The 19577-nt window shown below is 39.7% G+C and overlaps 2 protein-coding genes and 1 long non-coding RNA gene across 4 annotated transcripts in view; 1 reads left to right on the top strand and 2 right to left on the bottom strand.

The window, feature by feature from the left end:
• Positions 1 to 4503, bottom strand: part of gpc3 (glypican 3) — a 105767-nt gene extending 101264 nt beyond the window's left edge. The window contains exon 1 of the mRNA XM_058650466.1: positions 3915 to 4503. Within this exon, the coding sequence (XP_058506449.1) occupies positions 3915 to 4071 (157 nt within the window). The 5' untranslated portion in view covers positions 4072 to 4503. The remainder of the gene's footprint in view (positions 1 to 3914) is intronic.
• A 4138-nt stretch (positions 4504 to 8641) lies between these two features.
• On the top strand, positions 8642 to 10037 carry LOC131472849 (uncharacterized). The gene is made up of 2 exons (XR_009242138.1): positions 8642 to 9022; positions 9127 to 10037. It is a non-coding gene; the product is annotated as an uncharacterized LOC131472849 (long non-coding RNA).
• Positions 10038 to 11229: 1192 nt separating this feature from the next.
• On the bottom strand, positions 11230 to 18379 carry cab39l1 (calcium binding protein 39, like 1). Of its 2 annotated transcripts, none has more exons than XM_058650323.1 (9): positions 18055 to 18379; positions 17372 to 17519; positions 15962 to 16126; positions 15650 to 15768; positions 14755 to 14923; positions 14606 to 14665; positions 14458 to 14523; positions 14219 to 14362; positions 11230 to 14089 (listed from the first exon to the last, which is right to left on the bottom strand). In XM_058650323.1, the coding sequence occupies exons 2-9, from the start codon at positions 17486 to 17488 to the stop codon at positions 13898 to 13900; spliced, it is 1032 nt and encodes a 343-aa protein (XP_058506306.1). In that variant the 5' UTR covers positions 17489 to 17519; positions 18055 to 18379; the 3' UTR covers positions 11230 to 13897. The 2 variants fall into 2 exon arrangements, with proteins under 2 accessions (XP_058506306.1, XP_058506307.1); XM_058650324.1 differs by lacking the exon at positions 18055 to 18379 and adding an exon at positions 17625 to 18021.
• Between the last annotated feature and the right edge of the window lie 1198 nt (positions 18380 to 19577).

Genomic DNA, 19577 nt, shown 5'->3' with positions numbered 1-19577 from the left:
GAGGGACAGAAACAAGATGCTCGTGCTACAAACAACTGTTTGTCTTATCAGATCATCCTCTATTTCTGCCTGATTATGTATTTATCACGGAAAATAATTCATACAACGCAAGAGTGGAAAAAACAAATCCAAAACTGTGTGTGCGATTGTTGGGATGTTTCTTTCTTCTCATTCAAAAGAGCATTTTGCATGTGATAAATCTATCACCTCCTCTTTTATTTACAGGTCTTTGTTTTGGCACCTGAAATCACATCCCATTCTCTTTTACTGCAGTGCTTCATAAAGGGAGGTCCTGAGATCGCTCTGGGACTACAAGGCTTCACTTTAATTTGTTTCATTTCCGTGTTGTTTTACTCCAATACCTATAGTGGGAATAGATGTGCCTCGTATTTTTTATTTTTTTTAAATGTTGTGGAGAAAATAACTGACAATTAAGACAGATGTGAAATATTATGGCTTTAAATGTGAGGCAAAGTACAGGCTACAGTAGCAGTGGAGCTCAAGTCAGACTAGCCGCCCTCCCCCAAATGTTTCAACCCATATTTATGCACAAGTGTATGCAACTATCCCTGCATGTGTGTTTAACGTGAGTGTGTGTAACAAGCAGATGGAACCAGTCTCTGGGTCAGCGTGACCCAGTATTCCTGGCTCTGTCTGTAAAAACATATCACACAACTCTTCCTGGCAGCAGAGCTTACAAACTGAAAATGTCAGACTGAAAAACACAGCAATTTAACATCTGGAGAGGACATTAACATGAACACGTCAGTCAACATAAACCTTAACAAACCTTAACAATCATGCAAAACTCTTCATCTAACTCTAAACTCTGTCATCCTGTACTACTGCCCTGTCTGCCAAACTGCCTAACCTCTGACCTTTACCTACATATATTATCTACAACAAAAACAATCGTCCGGAGACCATGTGAACATGTTGTAATGGTGCCTCTAGTTCATACACACATGACGCACTTTAGTGTAAGAGTTCACAGTCGCTGGATTTTCGCTTCCCTTTGAACATTTATTCAGTTTGGACTTTTTGTTGTTTATCTTTACCTTGAGTTCTTATTTCTGTTCCTGGTTTTCTGTTTTCTTTGCTTCCCGTTTCCTCTTGAAGTTTTCCGTGTGTGTACCTCGTCCAGTTTTGCTTCCCTGATTGTCTGCCCTGCCCTCATGTGTTTCACCTGTGTCTTGTTTGTCACACCTGTGTCTGATTGTCCCCGCCTCCCCCTAGTCTCTGTGCTCCTCAATGTCTGTAGTTGGTTCATTTTGGTTTCTTTGTTAGTTTATGTCACATTTCAGCCTCTGTTTTTGGCATAAAATATACATGTCTTGACTCAATGAAATGTAAAACCCATCTCATAGTTTTAACAATATGTAGCCTTTGTTCATTGGATTCCTCACATCAATACATTGCTGTCAATATCCATTTTTTTTAGTGTATGGAATCCTATTGTTTAACAGCAGTAATAATAATTATAATTATAACTGAGAAATCAACCATTTTGTTTTCTAGTTTTGCTTTTGATCTTTTTGAAAGTCAGTGTGGAAATATATTGAGCAAATGAAGGTGATTAAATACAGAATATTGAATAAAACAGGCTTTCCAATTATTTTAGATACGGTCGCTAAGTATGCGTGATTACAAATCTCTGTGTTTAGTGTCAGTTAAAAATATTTTCTGCAGTGCACTAATTTGCAGTTTTTACAGCAATCATCGCTGATTTCATCACCAGCAGTAACACGTTGGTAAATCAATGATCAGGTATTTTATTCAAAAGTGTGACTGAGAGCTTCACATCTCCACGAGTCCAAACACTATTATCATGTGAGAAATGATAAGAGAAGTCTTCCTTGCACATGCATGAATCAGGTGCTGCACAAACATCTCACCTATAAAAGCCACAGTTACTCTGAAAACAAGCGTCCACTGGCATCAGGGGAATGTGTAAATCCAACTATGCCTTAACTGGCCAGGATGGATGTCTTTTGGCTCACTAGTGAATTGATTTTCCTGTGTCTGTGCACGTGCGTGTTCTTGTATTTGTTACCTCTTTACACTGACCTCCCCTGGACCAGTAGTCCTCATGGAGACCACAATGAGGCAGAGCCTCATTTCTGAGGAACTGATTAGGCCGAGATTTGAATTGTGGCTAAATTAAAGGTTAGTCATGAACTGTTTATGGTTAAAGTTTGGGATAAGGCTTTGAATAGGCTGTCCAAATGAATGGAGATTCATAAACCTAAATCTGTTTACACCAGGGTCTCTCAATCCTGGTCCTGGGGACCCACTCTGCATGCACATTAAGGTTAGGCCAGTAGTAGTTATGGTCCATGTAAGGTCCTCTGAAGTCATGAAAAACCAGACTGTGTGTGTTTCTCCCGGCCTGTTAGGTCGACTCCCTCCTTCGGCTGGCAGATCAAAGGCTCGATGGTGTATAGATGGAGGGTGTGTGACTGAAGACGGATGCATGAAGCTCACTGGGCTGGTTGGAGCTGAACGCGCCCACAGTTGGCAGATTAATACGTGGCCACGGGAGCATGACCGAATCATGCTTAAAAGTGCATTCCACATCACTCCTGCTGTTTGATTGAAGCATGTTGCGATTGGTTGCACTCCTGTACATGCACTGAAGAGAGAATGGGGAGTGAACAGTTTACCTGGAGCACTTCCCACTGCTGACATGACACTAAAACACTCAATTAACATTTACAGCTGGCGGTGATCAGCCACATGAGAGGGATCTCCCTTTATGTACTGAATCAGAATGGATGCAACAGGCTCCAGCAGCACACAGATGTGCTGTGCTGTGGGCAGGGAGTTGTTTTTCTATCACACAAAGACCTGAGCTGTTTCACTGAAATTCACTTTGACACCTTACTCATCAGAAACAAAGTCAGTGACATTTGAGCTCCGGGGAACTGTAATTACCCAGCTGGGATAATTGCTTCTTTAACAAAACAGTTTTCTCGGAGTGCACGGTCACAATTCATATCACACCGTTAATCAGAATTCTGTGACAATGTGGCAGAGGAGGAGACGCTGCCAAGAACCAGCCTGGATCATAAATCAGCCTTCACGCAGGTAGAGTGCTGATCTTTCTCTCTGCGTGGAGTGAACTCCATCACGTCTCAAACTTAGCAGCACATTCAAACACACACACACACACACACACACAGGACAAACACACACACACACACACACAGCACAAACACACACGCAGGACAAACACCTGAACACTGAGCAAATCAAAGCTGGGTTAGAGGAGAGGTTACTTGGCTGTAAAACTGGATCAATAGAACAAATCGACCGTGTAGGTTTGTTAACGTGGGGTTTATGTAAATCAACCTGCACTTATAACAAGCTATAATCGTCATGGCCGAGTCGATTTATCAGAGCAGGTTAGTTATGTTATTAGCCAGAGGGATGGATGGTGTGTGTGTGTGTGTGTGTGTGTGCGTGCGTGTGTGTATTTTCAGCTCTTTGGAACCTTTTCTGGTATAAAACACTGACTTTGCCAAGACCAGTAGTCAAAACCTGGTCTTAATGAGGCAGAACCTTATTTCTGAGTAACACTGTTTAAATTAGGGCTGAATTGTGTTTAGGTTAGGTTAGACATTAACTGGTGAGGGATTACACTTTGTTTAGGCTGTCCAAATAAATGCAAGTCAATGCAGTGTCCTGAGAAGAGTTGCTGCACAAACATGTGTGTGTATCAGCAGCCTTGATTTAAAAAAAAAAAAAAAAAAGATCTGTTTCAGCATAACAAAGGAGTTGGAGTGTTTTCAGTTAGAGCTGAAATTGCATAGATCAGCTTTATCATCAAGAAGCGCAGACAATTTAACAGACATGATGTGCGTAAAGCAGAAAGACACACTTTTGACTGGGAGAATGAACGTGAGGACATTTACCTGACACCGGGGTTTCGGGGACCCACTTGGATCCCGGGTGCAGAGTCTGGAACATGGTGCGCACCTCCTGGCAGTTTAACACCTGTCCGCAGGGCAGAGAGAAGAGCTGGAGGAAGGCGCACAGGAAGAGCGCGCCGTGGCGCGACAAAGCAACCATGGCAGGCAGGCGAGCACTGAGAGGGACGGGACGTAATAAATAAACAAATGGATGAATTCAACTTGAGCAGATTAAAAGTTAGAGGAGGATCCCGCTCTGGTGATGAAGAGGTGACGCTGTGGCTCCTGGCTCGGCTCGGCTCAGCATCCTTCCGCTCTTCTTCTGTTTTCTCTCCTTCTCTACTTCGTCCACCTGGAAAGCTCCGGCTCTTGGTGAGACTCCCCCGGCGTTAAGAAGTTCGGACTGAGTCCCTCTTTACCTCAGACACGGCTCTGTCAAAGAGCTGCACAGACTAAGAGCTCCGAGCTTCGTGTGCGCGCTCAAGAATCGCGCGCCACGCCGTGGACCTGCGCGTGTAAAGATCCCCGCTCTCGTGTTATATAGTGATGTGAGCAGATACATTGGTCCTGTGTGGCTGCGGGAGTGATGATGTAAAGAGGGGATTCGTGTGGTGCACCACGAGCTGCTGTCATGTTAGATGGATAACCCACTGTATGTTATGGGATGCAATTAGAGCGCAGTACTTCTCCACTCACACAACAGAGGCGTCTATGTGGCCACTGTGTTTGCACATATACATTATAATGTAAATAACACACACACACACACACGGTACATATAAGATGAATATTTATTTATTATTCAGTCACGTGGAGAAAACACATTCTGAAGAACTTAATAGGTACAAACTCATCTTCAATAATCTTTTAAACCAGTAACATTAACTGGCTGCACCTCATTTTACACTTTTAATGGCAAATGTATGTATATTCACATTTCATTACAAGGGAATGTAATGTCGCACACAACAGAGGGCAAGGAAGATGTAGAAATACAAAACATGCTGAGAACATTAAGTGCACATAAAGTGCAGATATTTAAGTAGATATATTTAACTTACACTCAGCTCCTATAGGCCAATTAAGCTGAACTGGTGCCATCTAGTGGTGAATGTGCACACCACAGAGGAAGAGATTGTAACTCACTCTGACTGCAGACTGGAAAATGCTCATTAAATCAGAGACAACTAAACTTCCCCCTAAAAGAAATATACACTGCCTAGAAATGTGTGGCTGTTCCCAACATCTGGCAGATTGCAGATGGATACTGTGCAATTTCTTTCAATGTGTCAAGTAATGAAATTGCGGATGCATCCACCCGAAGACAGCCAGACAGACAGCAGTGTCAAGGAAACGTAAAGCCTGTTGAGTCAAACGCGTCTGCAGTGGAGTGGGGTGAAAAAAAACAACAACAGCTGCTCTCTTCTTGCCTCAGTTGAAGGAGAGTTTTAGACGTTTAAGTGTTCATCAATGCTTGAAACGGCAGAAAAAGAAAAAAAAAAGACAACAAATCTCTTTATTTTGACTGTGTGTCTGGGAAACAATGAGCTTTGCATGGATTTGCACAGCAGAGACTGACAGAAGCTGAGAGCAAACCAACAAAACTCCCTGTAAACCCAGATGACTTTCACCTTTCACCTGACACCGTAAAGTTCCCAGTTGTGGGACTATAAAGGATTATCTTCAGACTCTTGTAACAAAGTCTGTGGCTGTTACAGGGTGATAGTGACGGTGGAGGAGGAGGAGGAGGAGGAGGAGGAGGAGACCAGCAGTACCTGAAGTGCACAAACTGCAGTAGATGAGTGTGAACTACCTGCACTGTGAGCACTTTTGAACGGCCAAGTCAAACACACACTGAGAAACAAGCGTCGCACAACAACTCCCCGTTCTTCCACGAAACATCGTTAAACCTTAAATTACTGAATGAATTGTTCCATTAGAGACACTGTTGTCTCATCCACACAGGGACACTTTGTTCTTCCTCTCCAATTTTCCAGTGAATATTTCTTAAAATTATTTACGTAAATTAAAGCTAACACATACTGATTAGTAGGAACACATGGAAAGCAGAGGTCTCAAACTCGTGGCCTACGGACCACATGTGTTTCATGCCTTCCAATCAAAGTCGTGCGGGCTAACATAATATGGAGTTACGATGAGTTGTTTTTATATATTTATATTTATTTATATTGTGAACTATTTATCGTTCCATATCAAAACAAACACTTCTATTTTGAAACGATGCTAAATATCATCATAAATATTATTTCAATGTCTTTTTCTCAAAAGGCTTTCACTTGACCCGGCCTCCTACTGACCAAACTAGACACTCAGTGGCCCCCAGGTCATTTGAGTTTGAGACCCCTGGTATAAAGGTTATTAAAAGAAAGCCATGAAGCATTTAATCACAAGACTCCTTCATGGGAAATGTTGTTTAAAAAAAGATATATAATTCACACCCTGAATAACAAGCCCTCCAGCCAGAAGGAGCAACTAGGGCAGTAGATACTGAGTTACTTCACTAACTACACTAGATGCACCTTAGCTGGAGAACCATAAAGTGCAGAGGAGATGGAGGGGGCTGATGAACTCGGTCATTTCCAACTGCTCCAGGAAAGACACCTCCAGTCTGGACCATCTGAAACACAACAACATCAACTGATCAAGTCACAACGGACAAATATTAAACATGATCCTGTAACTCACTGCAGTGTGAGGAAACACCATAAAACAAAACAATAAAAGTCAGTACAGTGAAATATCGCCATATTATGAGTGGCGATATATGACTTTTGAGACAAGAATCGATTTTTTTAGCATATATTTACTAACTTTTTGTGGATTAGCATTAATAAAACTCTGTCCACTAGGAGATGCCAAGTGCTGACTCTTACTAGAGCTGTTGTGTGCAAATACTTAGTAATTTTGCAATATCTTGACTCAAATATATTGAAAATATCATATCCTGATGTCTCTGGCGATTATACAAACATGTTGATGTCAAACAAATCTAAAGCACACTGTCATCTTCACATTTGAGGGAGGAGTTTTAAAAGGTGCAGTGTGTTAAATCTCTGTGAAATTATTTTTCATTTGGCAGATATTGAAAATGAAATTATACTTAATATTATATAAGTGTACAATCACTTGATTTTATAAATTGTTGCTCAGAATGAGCATTTTAAATGTATATATATCAGGAGCTGGGTCAGCTCTACAGAAGCCGCCATTTTGGACTACCATGGTTTTACAGAAGCCCACAATGGACAAACTACACATCTTTTTGTTGATGCTAAGTGAAGGCTACATAAGTGCTGCAACACACATTTAGTAGAGAAGCTGCAGGTGCAACATAAACACTAAATGTTGCTCAGTTTTACACACTGTACCTTTAAAACAAGACCCAGCAGAACAAGTTTCACTCAAGTCTGTGTTTGTTTTCTTTGCACTGACATGATACATACAATTTTATGATCACATTTTGAACAGATCTGCAGTGATAAGTGTTCATAAACACAACTATTACCACACATAATTCAGCTCTGAAAGTTGGTCAAACTATGAAACAATGGAAAACATAAAACATTCTAATTCTTCAACCACATTGTTAATGTTTATAAACCTCAGTCTGCCACAATATTAGATGATTCAGTTAACAGTTTTAATGTTGGGAAGATAGATAATAAAGTAGTTATTAACAGACACTGATTGAATGATGTAAGAAACAATGTCGATCAAGAAAGTAACCACTTCAATAAATATATGTTAAAGCACCAACTTAGTCCACAGTAATAAAGACTATGTGAACTAGGTGGTTAAATATTAGTGAGTTCATCTGAGGTCTCAGTGTGGAGACACGTGGACACTGATCAGCCTCTGAAAACAATGATTCGTGTCCAAGTAACAACAGATAAAAAAGATGAAATGCTTTCGCTCCATTACGGAAACAAAGACCATTTCACACGTTCTTGCACCGAAATCACTTCTTATTTCCGTCTACGATGATCTGAAACCGGTCACTTTTACAGCAGCGAGGTCAAAACAAAGAACGCGCTCAGGACGCACCGCGTGCTGCGTCTGAAAGTGGCGCCAACAGCGTCATCATCGTGATGCTGATGAAACTTATTGCGTCGACTAACGTCGATTAAAAAATGCGATGATCACATCCGCCTTTGATTCAACCACGTAACAGAGCAGCATGGTGGATGCACCTGGACCCACAGCTATTATTATCATCAGTATTACTATTACTACTCTTGTTATTATTAATATTAATATCATCGTTATTATCATTAAAGAAGAACTTGAAAAAGTCTCATGTGCAACACACACACACACACACACACACACACACAGATACTCCTGCATAAACAAACGACACTATTGTGAGTAAACCCAAAATAACAGAGACCCACATGAGCAACAAACAACAATAATACGATGTGCGGGGAGGAAAAAAAGTCTTTTACAAACATTAAAACAAACTGATCTCGTGCATATTTACATTTGACTTAATGACTAAACACATTGGCGTGTTTTGTGGTGTTTACATAACTTTTATGATCAAAAAAACAAAACACTTTAGGCGCGAGCGTGACCACATGCTTTCATCTGGGATGTTTACTCTCTCAGTAGAAGCAGCAGCAGCACAAACACTAACAGACTTTTGAGTTACAAACACACACACACGTAACTACGTACCTTGGTCCTCACGTGTGTCCTCTGCACAAAACACTTGTTTTGCATGCATGTTATAGTGAGCGCATCCCTTCTTTCTTTCTTTCCTTCCTTCCTTTTTGTAGGCTTTCCTCTCTTTGTGGGGGTGGGGAAGGAGGAGAGACGATCATCTTCCTCTGATCTCACCCTAACCCTCACAAACACGGTTTCCCTCACGCGCTGACATCAAATGTTAACCTTATCTCTCTCTCTCTCTCTCTCCTTCTCCCTCTCTGTGGATCTGCTGCGTCTTCTTGCAGAACTTCTCTCCTCAGAGTGATAATCTGTGCAGACTGCTGTTATGAACCCATCCCGCTCCTCCACTCAACGCGGCGCTGGCCAAAGAAACCCAGGAGGCTCGTGACCTGTAACCCCAGTAAACCCTGCCCCCACATGTGAGTAGCAGAATCTGCAGGGCCGCAGTCATCCCGCCTCACATGCATTCACTCACTTATTCACACTCACTCACTCACTCAGACCTTTCCTTGTTGTAACTCAGAGCTCCACCATCAGAGGTTTGAATCCCGTCCTCGGCTGTGTGGACGCGGTGGTGAAGTGGAGCCTCACTTGCCTCCTTTCCTGAGTGAACTTTAACCTATTTTCCCATGCAGCCTTTACTCGGCGCCTGCGGCCTCTGATTGGCTGCAGTTGAAGTAGGAGAAGATTGCAGCTGCACTTTATGACTTCATTCATTTCATTGGGTTGTATTTGATGTGGTGGAGGCTGCTGCTGATAACAGAGGGTTAATCTCGGCCAGTGACACACTGAGCTCATTTTGGACAAATCTGAGGTTAAATGAAGATAAACACAGTTTGTTTGTTTAGTGAGGGCATGTTTTGGTTCAAAACCATTGTGAGGATGTATTAGCAGCTCCTATTATCTACATGTCAACATAGTATAACTAAATTCAGTTTACTGTGCCTTAATCTGCTTAAACTATTCCTCATCCAAGTACAATTTATTGTCTACTACATGGGTCTGCAACCTTTAGTAAGAGAAGAGACATTTATGTTCCCTCTCCACCCAAATACAATTCATCTGGAGCCGCAAAACCCATTTGACCCATAAAATTAAGATTTTTATTCAAATAAACTACATACGAAATAATGAGTTTGTTGCATTAAGAACTGTAAAAAGAAAACTGTTGACACTTCACTGCTGTTTATAGCCAGGATGATCGTCTCTCCTCCTTGTGTTTAAAGCCAGAAGTATTCTTGTGTGGTACTCACAACATTAAGAACATTGTATAAAATACTGTAAATATGTAAATATATGGCGATGGAACTGAAGTAGCATATACAGTGAGTTGTGTGTAATAGGAATGGGGTAGGTTATATAACAGAACTATGTTGACCTGATAAAATTAAAAGTGACCCACTTTAAAATAAATAAAACAATGTTTGGCTTTAATGTAGCTCATGTTTGATAAGTATGTGGATCCAAATGTGTACCTTATTTAAGTGTTCAACATTTCAAACACAGGTGTGTTGTTGAGTTTAGAGACGGTTTTCAATATCACATTTGACGTAGACATGGGATGCGACGCACATTTTGAGTTGATGAAATATTAAAACAGTTACATTCATCACCTTGATCTCTACATTTCTTTTTCTTCCAAAACTACAGGGAGCTACAGCAGAAAGGCTGAAGAGCCACATGCAGCTCTAGAGCCATAGGTTACAGACCCCTGGTCTTACCTCATCTGCTTCATATTGGAATGTTGTCCATGAAAACATTGTCAGTGTTTACACTTCAAATCACACGTTGTTTACAGGCAATAATGACAAACTACTTTGCTGCTACATTGTCTAGCCATAGATGTATATCTAAAATGATTAATGTGTTTTCTATGTGCTGCAGTGAAACTACAGGTTCTACAGGCCCGGCAACTACTAATTATTTTTCTTTTATTAAACACGATAAATGAAGAGTAAAGAATGGCTTCCAGACTTTGTTAGAGCCCAAGGTCCTTATTTTCTACAAATAATAGTCTAAAATCCTTTAGAGTGCAACCATAACTCTTGACAGAGGGCAAGTATAACCTATTCAGTTGGCAAGCAAACACGTAGAGGAGAAAAAGATCCTCAGAATTACCTTTGAAAGATTGTTAGCATGGGGTCATGGTTAAACTAGAGAAGACAGCACAGTTCATGAAAAGCTGATGTGCAGGAGACTTCATCTATTAGGTAAGGTGGCTATTTTTCTCTACAACTGAGCAAAAGAATAACATTTCATCAGAATGGTCTACATGAGGTTTAGCGGAGTCTTACGACCTATTCACCCAGACAAAAGCGGTGATTAATTTCAGTTGTAACCCATTGATTAAACATACAAAACACCCCTAAGAAAAGTTTGCAGAGTAACACTGAAATTGAAAGTTCATCCAATCCACTTGTGGCTGATGATATTGACATTAGTTGGATCAGTGGCAGTGTCTACATGACGTCAAACTACACGTACCAGCACAACAAGACAAAGTCAGGCAGATGTCAGTGTCCGTGGAGAACACTGTGTCTGAACCCGACACCAGCTACTGCCCGTGAACAGTCACGGACAAAGTCTCAAGAGTTGCGTGCTCTTAACGGCTGAAGCAAAACAAAAATTAATTGCAATAAAGTTTTATTGTCATGAATGCTTTTACAATTTTACCCTTTATAAAGTTATGTACACATAATTCACTCCCATGGTAAATAAAGAGAATATTCAGAGTGTGGAAAAAGACAGGGAAAAAAAAGGCAATAGGATAAAATATAGTAAAGCACAACAAATACTTAAACAGAGAACTTTAAATCATGATACATATATGTATGTATATACATACATATATATATATATATAGTATTGATCTTGAGGGATTTGTGTCAATGTCTGTATAATATTGTCAGTGATTTATATACTTAAAATTAGAGGTAGGGTTATAGAAACATGAAATGCTTTGTTTGTACAATTGATGCAAGATGCAAATTGTTGCCAACTGCTCCCTCTGGTGGGGTGTCTGTGTACAGCACGTCCTTTACACAGTGCACAACATGTCTGAACTCACATTTCAAGGGTGTCTGAATGTACTACACATCTGCACACGCGGTGGAAACATTAGGGTATTTCTGCTGAACACAGACATTATTTTTTTGTAAAATCACAGTTTGATCGTGGACGAGGGTAGAAGATGAAATGTTGATCACCATCCGATTATTGTAAGAAACTAACGTTCTGTCGCGACCTGGAGACATGAGTGTGCGCTGTGCAGGACACCTGTTCAGTCTGCATAATGTACCACATTCACATTAGACTGAGTATCTGGTGCAGAGTGTAGCCCTAAACTCACAGGGTCACACTAGGAGACTATGGTGCAGATTGATAATAAACCTTAACTGCACCATCATGTGCATTTTTAACATTTTAAACTGACTTTGGATTAAAAACAAATGAAGAGGTGTGGAATAATGTATTATTACAATCCCTTAAATGTCTTTAAATAAGGCAACATTCATTTCAGGGCACCAAACTGCAATTCATTATGAATTAACATTTGTGTGGCACCACCCAATGAAATATTTAAGTTTAAAAATCTAGTTTTCCATTGTGAAAACCAGGTTGCAGTCCCTGTTCAAGTTTGAATATAAAATGTCAAATAAAATATGTCTATGAAGGAAAGAACTCAAACCCCATGAGGTATGTACGAAGAAAACTGCGTGTGCGCTCAGACAACACATCTTGAAATTTCTAATATGCCATTTCTGTGACAGAACGGCAGAAGTAAGCCAATTCTATTAACAAAAGTATTTTTAAGAAGTCTAACTGTTCAGTAATGTATGTGAGGAATGAATCCAGTGCTCATCATCCAAAACACACTTGTTCAGGGTTTAACAGTGCATGTGGAGTTTTTTTTTTTTGAGAAAGTGATGACAGGAAAGTGCTTTCTGATGCATCACAGTTATGTTACAGTGAATATTAGAATGTGTTATTACAACAATATCAGAAGAGAATATGATATTCAAAATAATGTGTGTGCATCCCTCTATTTTCTTTTTTAAAGGATTTTATTCTCATTAGTTTTAGTAGAAAATTTCAGTTAAATCAATGTCCATTTCCTACACTCTGCTCAGTTCTGAAGTTAAAGAAAGACAACAAGTTAGTACAAAGTCTCACATGTTGCCATGTCAACAAATAACATGAATTACATATCGTGTATGTGTAACATACCTATGATGCATCCTAACACAACGCCTCAGTGTAGTCTGCAGTATTATTCCTTGTTTTAGACAGTGCTTATACTGTAATAGAGAAATGGCTACAACAACATGAATCAGGTACTTGTTAAATTATTATTTCAAAGGACTTATTGCTTTCTGTGCTCAGTCAGTATGTACAGATGAAATGGAGTGTTCCAAGTGACATCAATTTGTATATCCTGGCTGTTCATGTTAGCACTGAATGGGTGGCTACTACCCTGCAGCATTATCTGATGCTGTATGTCTATTTCAGTCATATAAGCCTCAGTGAACACAGCCCAAAAAGGCAGAACAATAAATGGATTCCTCTATGGTTTAGATTGTGTCTTCCTGTGCCAGCTAATACATCATCAGCACAGTACAGCACAGCAGGATCATTTCAAACCTTGACCAAAAGGACAAAGCACTACGCAATCCCCCCGTGTGCTGAACCGGCATGAACGACCGAACATCTCAAAGTTATATTATAAAGATCATTTAAGTCCCTGTGCAATACACCAGCTTTAAATAAGGCAACAAAACAAACTGTGTGCCTTGTTAGGCTAAGCACTGTTTTCTGTGAGAAAGGTTACTCCATGATTTCAAATGTTTACCACAAAGATAGATTAGAAAAATAATATATTTATGCCAACCTCTAAAATATAGTTTCAAGAAATTAAATTCATTCAAGACTTCCTCACAATTTGTGTTGGCTGTGAATGGGGAGATGTTTCTATCATTCTAAAGGTCTCTGCCAGCAACAAAGAATGTGGAAGGGTAACAGTTTAAAGTTCACCATTACTAAAACAGACTAAATGCATTTTATGACTGAAGAAGAAACACTATGGTTTAAATAACAGTTCTTGGCCCACTCAGGTTTCTGGATAGAAATCACCTCCATATCCACACTTAAAACAGAAAATGAAGCAAGTTTACTTTTTTTCCAATATTTTGAAGTTAATATTAAATCTTAATGAAGCATGTCTCTTAGACTCGCACTTAGCCCTCTCCACTACCTCTAAAATCTACCACCTGATGGAGCAGTCATCACTGAGGCTTTTAAGCTTCTTCCGGTGCCGTGGGCCTCTTCAGGTCCCGGATCTGCTTAATCAGATAATTCTTCTCATCGCAGAACTGCTCGTCCTCAGATCTGTCCGTCTGGAAATGGCTCAGGAAGTCCACCAGTTTGGCCTGGTTCTTCAGCAGTATGTCCAGCACAGGCTGAGTCTTGTTGGGATTTGCAACAAAAACCTGCGAAAAGAGAAAGATGATGTGATCTGAAATGCGTGTTTCCTAAAGGTTTGCCTTTATTTGACAGTGACTGATAACTGTCAGTATATCATCATTTTTTTTTAACTCAGCTGCATGTTATGTGCACACCTTGAAGACATGAAAGGCTTCAAATTGGATGTTTCGGCTGTTGTCTCTTAACAAGTTCATCATCAGCTTCAAGTTCTCTGCACGACTGATGTACTTTGTCATGACAGTGAAGTTGTGCCTATCCAGGAGAAGTTCCCCAAGGAGCTGAAAAAGAGTGCATCATTGAAAAAAAAGTGTCAGTTACACTCAAGTCTGTGACTCATATCAGGGAGTTTGGTTTGACAGCGCAGAACTTTTACCTTCAAAGACTGTCGTTTGGTAACATAGTTGTCAGAATGCAGGAGCTTCTCATACGCTATAAACACCTGACAGATTATTTGAAACTAGGTTAGGCACAGCATGAGCATGTTTTCAATTAACGATCAAAACCAACAGGACAAAACTCACCTTGTCATAATTGTTCTCCAGGAAAACCGCACACAAAATCTTATGTCTTGTGAGGAGATCCTGAGAGAAAACAGTGGAGACCAACATATTAGATTGATGTATGTTTGCATGAAGATGCTGCAATTAGAATAAAAATAATTTCAATGTACCTTGAATGAGGCAAATGCGTCTGAGGCAATGTCGAAGGTCGAGAGCTCGACATAATGGAAGAAGCAGTAGAAATCATCAGAGGTGAGCACCATCTTTGCCAAAGGCTCGTGACGCAGACACTCCCTCAGCATCATCCCACAGTTCAGAGCCACCTCTGCACTCTCATATCTGTGTCATTAACACAGTCAGGTAGGGTCATACATGCTGCATTCAATCAGTTACTGTAACTGAAAACCTCTAAAAAAAAACATCATATAAAGGAGAAGCCACCATAAACACTGTTTATTTGGCAGTAAATTTGTTTTTAGAATTGATAAACATTACACTTCTAAGCCTCATTTTACAAGCTGTGGTTCCTGAAAATAGCTCTGTATATGTGGACAGCCTGCTGAATAAAGTTTAAAACACTGCACAAAAAAAATCCTTCACAGAAGTGGCAGTTTGCAAAGACAGTATTTGATCCACTGGCAGCAGCCTGAACAGATCATAATGCAATGCAGCCACCAGACAAGGTCACTCTTTGAGTAAGTGGGATGACTCAGTTTTTTTTTGTTTTTCTTCAAGTTTTTCTTCAAACTTTTCAGGCTGTAAAATCAGCACTCAACTATCACTCTCTTCATCTAAATGTGTAACCCACATGTACAACAAGTTCACACTTGTTCCTCTGGGAGTTGTTGAAACACATACTGTGTAATGTAGAAAATCACGAGGCGGAGAACGACAGGAGGTGATTTTAGGGCAAACATTTTGACATAATACAAAAAAAAATAACATTCATTTGCTGATTATGTTTACCATTAAAGGAGTGTCTAACAGATTTACTACCTGCAAGTGGACAAATAACAAGTATCTGTTTAAATACTGAGTTCCTGTTACCTGAAAAGATGAACTTACCCTTTCAGAAGCATGAAGAGGATCTCTGGGTGTGTAGAGATGTACTCTACTGTGGGCGTGCGAGTGCCAATCTGACGTCTGACAACATTGCTGAACAAATGAACCACATACTTCTTCCCCTGTGACAAAAAACACTCAGAGGTAAATGGCTGACTGGCTAATGATGATATGCAAAGACATGTTTGCTTTGGGCAACAATGTTGATATCAAGCATGCCCACTTCCACTGTCCATTTGTTTTCCATATAAAGTAATCAATACCTATTAAGCACATACACTCATTGCCGAAACACTGTAAGTAAATTTTACCCACTTCAAAATCAATCCTCTGCAGGTTTGCGATGAGTGCAATGAGGAGGTTGGTATTGTACAGCTCTTGTGCGAGCTGAGCCACTGCCTCGGTCTGAGGCTCCTTGTCGCTTGTGCCACAAATTACATCCTTCAGTGTTGCCAGATTTTTTGACACCTCCTCTGCAACCTGAATTGTGAAAAAAACAGTTAAAAATATTATATGCCCATGTCCATGAGTAGGTTTTATATAGAGAAAATGTGTTGGCTGATTAAATGTGCCAATTTTTGTCCCATTATTATTACTCATTTATGCAAAGTTTAAACATTTGTGTTCTCAGAAATTTGATAAATGCTGCAAAGTGTAAGAAAACTTTTCATCCCAAAACGTACTTGACTTTTTTTCAATTTCCTGTTTTAAATATTTAACATATAGTTTAAATTTCTATTTATAATATACAAGTGCAATGCAGACAGAAAGTGCAAATTGGAGAGATACAGACTATAATTGTTCTCACATTAATTTTTATTTAGGTTAAGCCATTATGTGTGTCTTTATTTTCATAAAACTTGTGTATTTTTTCAGATAAGGATTAAAAAGAAAACTGGCTAAACAGTAGGGATGTGCCACGCTGATATTGGCAAAATCACCAGATTGGATATTGGAAAAAAAAAATAAGAATCTGATATGACCGCTAACCCTAAATATCACTAAAAACAGGCAACCGGCTGTTAAGTGAGGTGAGCCACACTGTCATGAACAGGACACAAATGAACACATGTACACTGTGGGAGTGTTGTGTTGTTGAAAATTCTGGCTGTGGCTTGGTGGTTAATGCATCAGCAATAATGTGTGACTACCAAGTTATTTAAAGGTCCATTGAGAAGCACTTAAGAGGGTTTATATTGGCATAAATGTCACCCATATGGATGTTTATATAAGTGCAAGATTTAATTTAAAATTAAAACACTTTTGTTTTATATGTATTTAAGTTAAGGCCCTTACAGAAACCTACTGCGAAAACAAAAAACAACATCCTTTCTGCGAGGGACACCGTAGTTCCAACACATTTGGTAAAGGGAGGGGCGAGTGGAACTCTTTTAGCATTCAGCATTCTCACCATTAGGTGTCAGTATTTCTTACACAATGGACCTTTAAAGGATGTAAAAAAAAAATAATAAGACTGTAAAGGAATGATATTATGGTTGCGATACCAGAGTCATTTAAGACATGAAAAAATAGTATTTAGCAATCACTACCGAACAGACCAGCCAAAAAAAAAGGCATTATAAAGTATATTGGTCTTAGGCTGCCCTGAGTTTCTTAACATTTGCATTGGCCATAAGTAAGGCCTTTCAGCTGACCTCTAATTTTAAGTGTAAAACCCATATATCCTCATATCAGACATTAGAGGGGGAAAAAAACTTTGCTGACCTTTTCGCACTTTTTGCTGTCTGCAGCGTCCAGCTTTTCCATGTATGCCACATTCTCCTTTAAGCTCCTCACTATATCAGCTGGACTCTTCTGCGACTTCCCAAAAGGAAAAGGCATGACTGGAGAGAGGTAATCCAAGCCCAAATCTCTGATGAAATAAAACACCGTTTCAACAGACTATCGTGTGCAAGAAGTAAAGCAGCTCCGCTTCCTGTACCTCTCTGCATCAGGAAATGGCTGAAAAGTGTCTCACCTGAAGAAAGCGTGGAGGACACGTTAGTGCCACTGTCTGACTGTAACTCGACACTCAAATGTAAAATGATGAATTGCAGCTTTAAAGACCCCATTAACCAACACAGCTAGCTAGTGTAGCCAAAGTATTCGTTAGTTATGAAAGCTAGTGAGGCAACAACAGGGGTGAAAACTCGTACGTGAACGTTTACCTCACTTTCTTGACATTTACATGGACACAGATGCATATAATGCTAACTTTACGAAAGGGACAACAAGACGGTAAAGACATCAACTTCAAAGCGATGTTCCCCAACGAACTTCAGCTAGCTTGTGACCTAGTTAGCTATGACGAGAGACAGGCAAACTAGTGACAGCGCTGTGGAGAAGTCACACACAGAAGACAAGAGAGGACAGAGCAGAGACACTGGGCTCATCCTGTCACGACTCACCGACTGAAATCTACTTCTGAAGTTGAAGGAGGCTCGGCGGCTAAAGGTTAGCTAGCAGGCTAGCAAGTTGTCTCCACTTTTCTTCTCCCAGTGCAGCGTTACTTTGAAACGCCTGTGTCGTTATCTGTAGCCGTGTCTATTTAAACTTAAAAGATCAAAGGGACGACCTTCATAGCTGTAATATTTCATGAAAACCCCTGTACTCGTGACCAACTGTCACCTAACTTGCTAGCTGCCTAGTTGTGAAGAGCGAGAGTCTGGGCTGGCCTATCTGACAACTTCATTTCCCTGTTCTCTGCTGTTGAAACAACTCTCTACCCTCATCCCAGGGACGCTGGGCCTGGGCGGGTATGTTTTTGCTCTACGACATGACTGATACCGACTTTAGCCAATCACTTTTACCGAAACTCGATTTTTTCAACGCGGTGACGCCCCCTCCGTTGTAAGTGCGCTTGTTTTATTCCTCTCGTGTATTCCCTGCCGGCGTACACACCGAAGACTAAACGTGAGCCCGCCTCCACCGGACTGCTCCGTAATTGTAAGTAAGTGCACCCAATTTCTCACGAAAAAATGAGACAAAAAACGTTAAGGAAATGATGAATGTCTCACGAATCTAAAAAAAATATGCATTTATTGTCGTTGTATGTTCGTTCAGCGAGTTTAAAATATCCACTGTGTTGTGCAGATATAACAACATAAGACTATGAGTGAAACACAAGACTTTAAATGAGCGTAATTATTAAATAAAAGTACGTGATAATTGTGAGTGTTTGTGTTGTGCTTGATCAGAACTTCCCAAACTTCAGAGGTTTGACTCCACCAAAACATCTGCACAACGTCTGAGACCCACACCCACATTTGTGCATTTGAAGGAATGCAGCATCACAGTGAAGTAAACAGATATCACTGGAATTAAAAGATTTGTTCCTCTTCCTATTATTTACCTTGAAACATGTTAAGATACAATACATACCAGTTTTGGGAGCTGTGGAGATTCAAAAAAGCTGGGAAATTAAACAAATAGTAGTTAATGAGTAATATTTGTCTATTTTTTTTTTTTTTTTACAATTTTTCCCTTGTTTTTTTCTCTTTCATATTGCTGAATTCTGGAATAATTCATGAATTGTACAGGGGATGCGAAATAAATTATATATGTTAATATAATCACATTCATAATCAATATTCATAAATCATAATAATAATATAAAACAATTGTGGCTCTCATTTTGGCTGAAACTAACAAGCCCTGTGTCTTGTTGAGAAATAAAATTAACATATACCATTAAAATGAGAATAACAAAATTCTATTAGACATGTGCTATGTGCTTTAATAAAGATTGTATTTTCTCCCACAGAATAAAGATTTAAATGACAGTGTGTCATGGTCTACTGGGATTTTCACACACAATCATCTTGAGGCTTTGTATACATATATACATATATATCTACATAAATATATATATGTATGTGTACATATATACATATATATATATATATGTTTATATGTACAAACATATGCATGA

The sequence above is a fragment of the Solea solea genome, chromosome 14 (assembly GCF_958295425.1).
Source record: "Solea solea chromosome 14, fSolSol10.1, whole genome shotgun sequence".
Classification (NCBI taxonomy): Eukaryota; Metazoa; Chordata; class Actinopteri; order Pleuronectiformes; family Soleidae; genus Solea; species Solea solea.
Note: the sequence above shows the minus strand (reverse complement) of the source record. Positions and strands in the feature narration are given on the sequence as shown.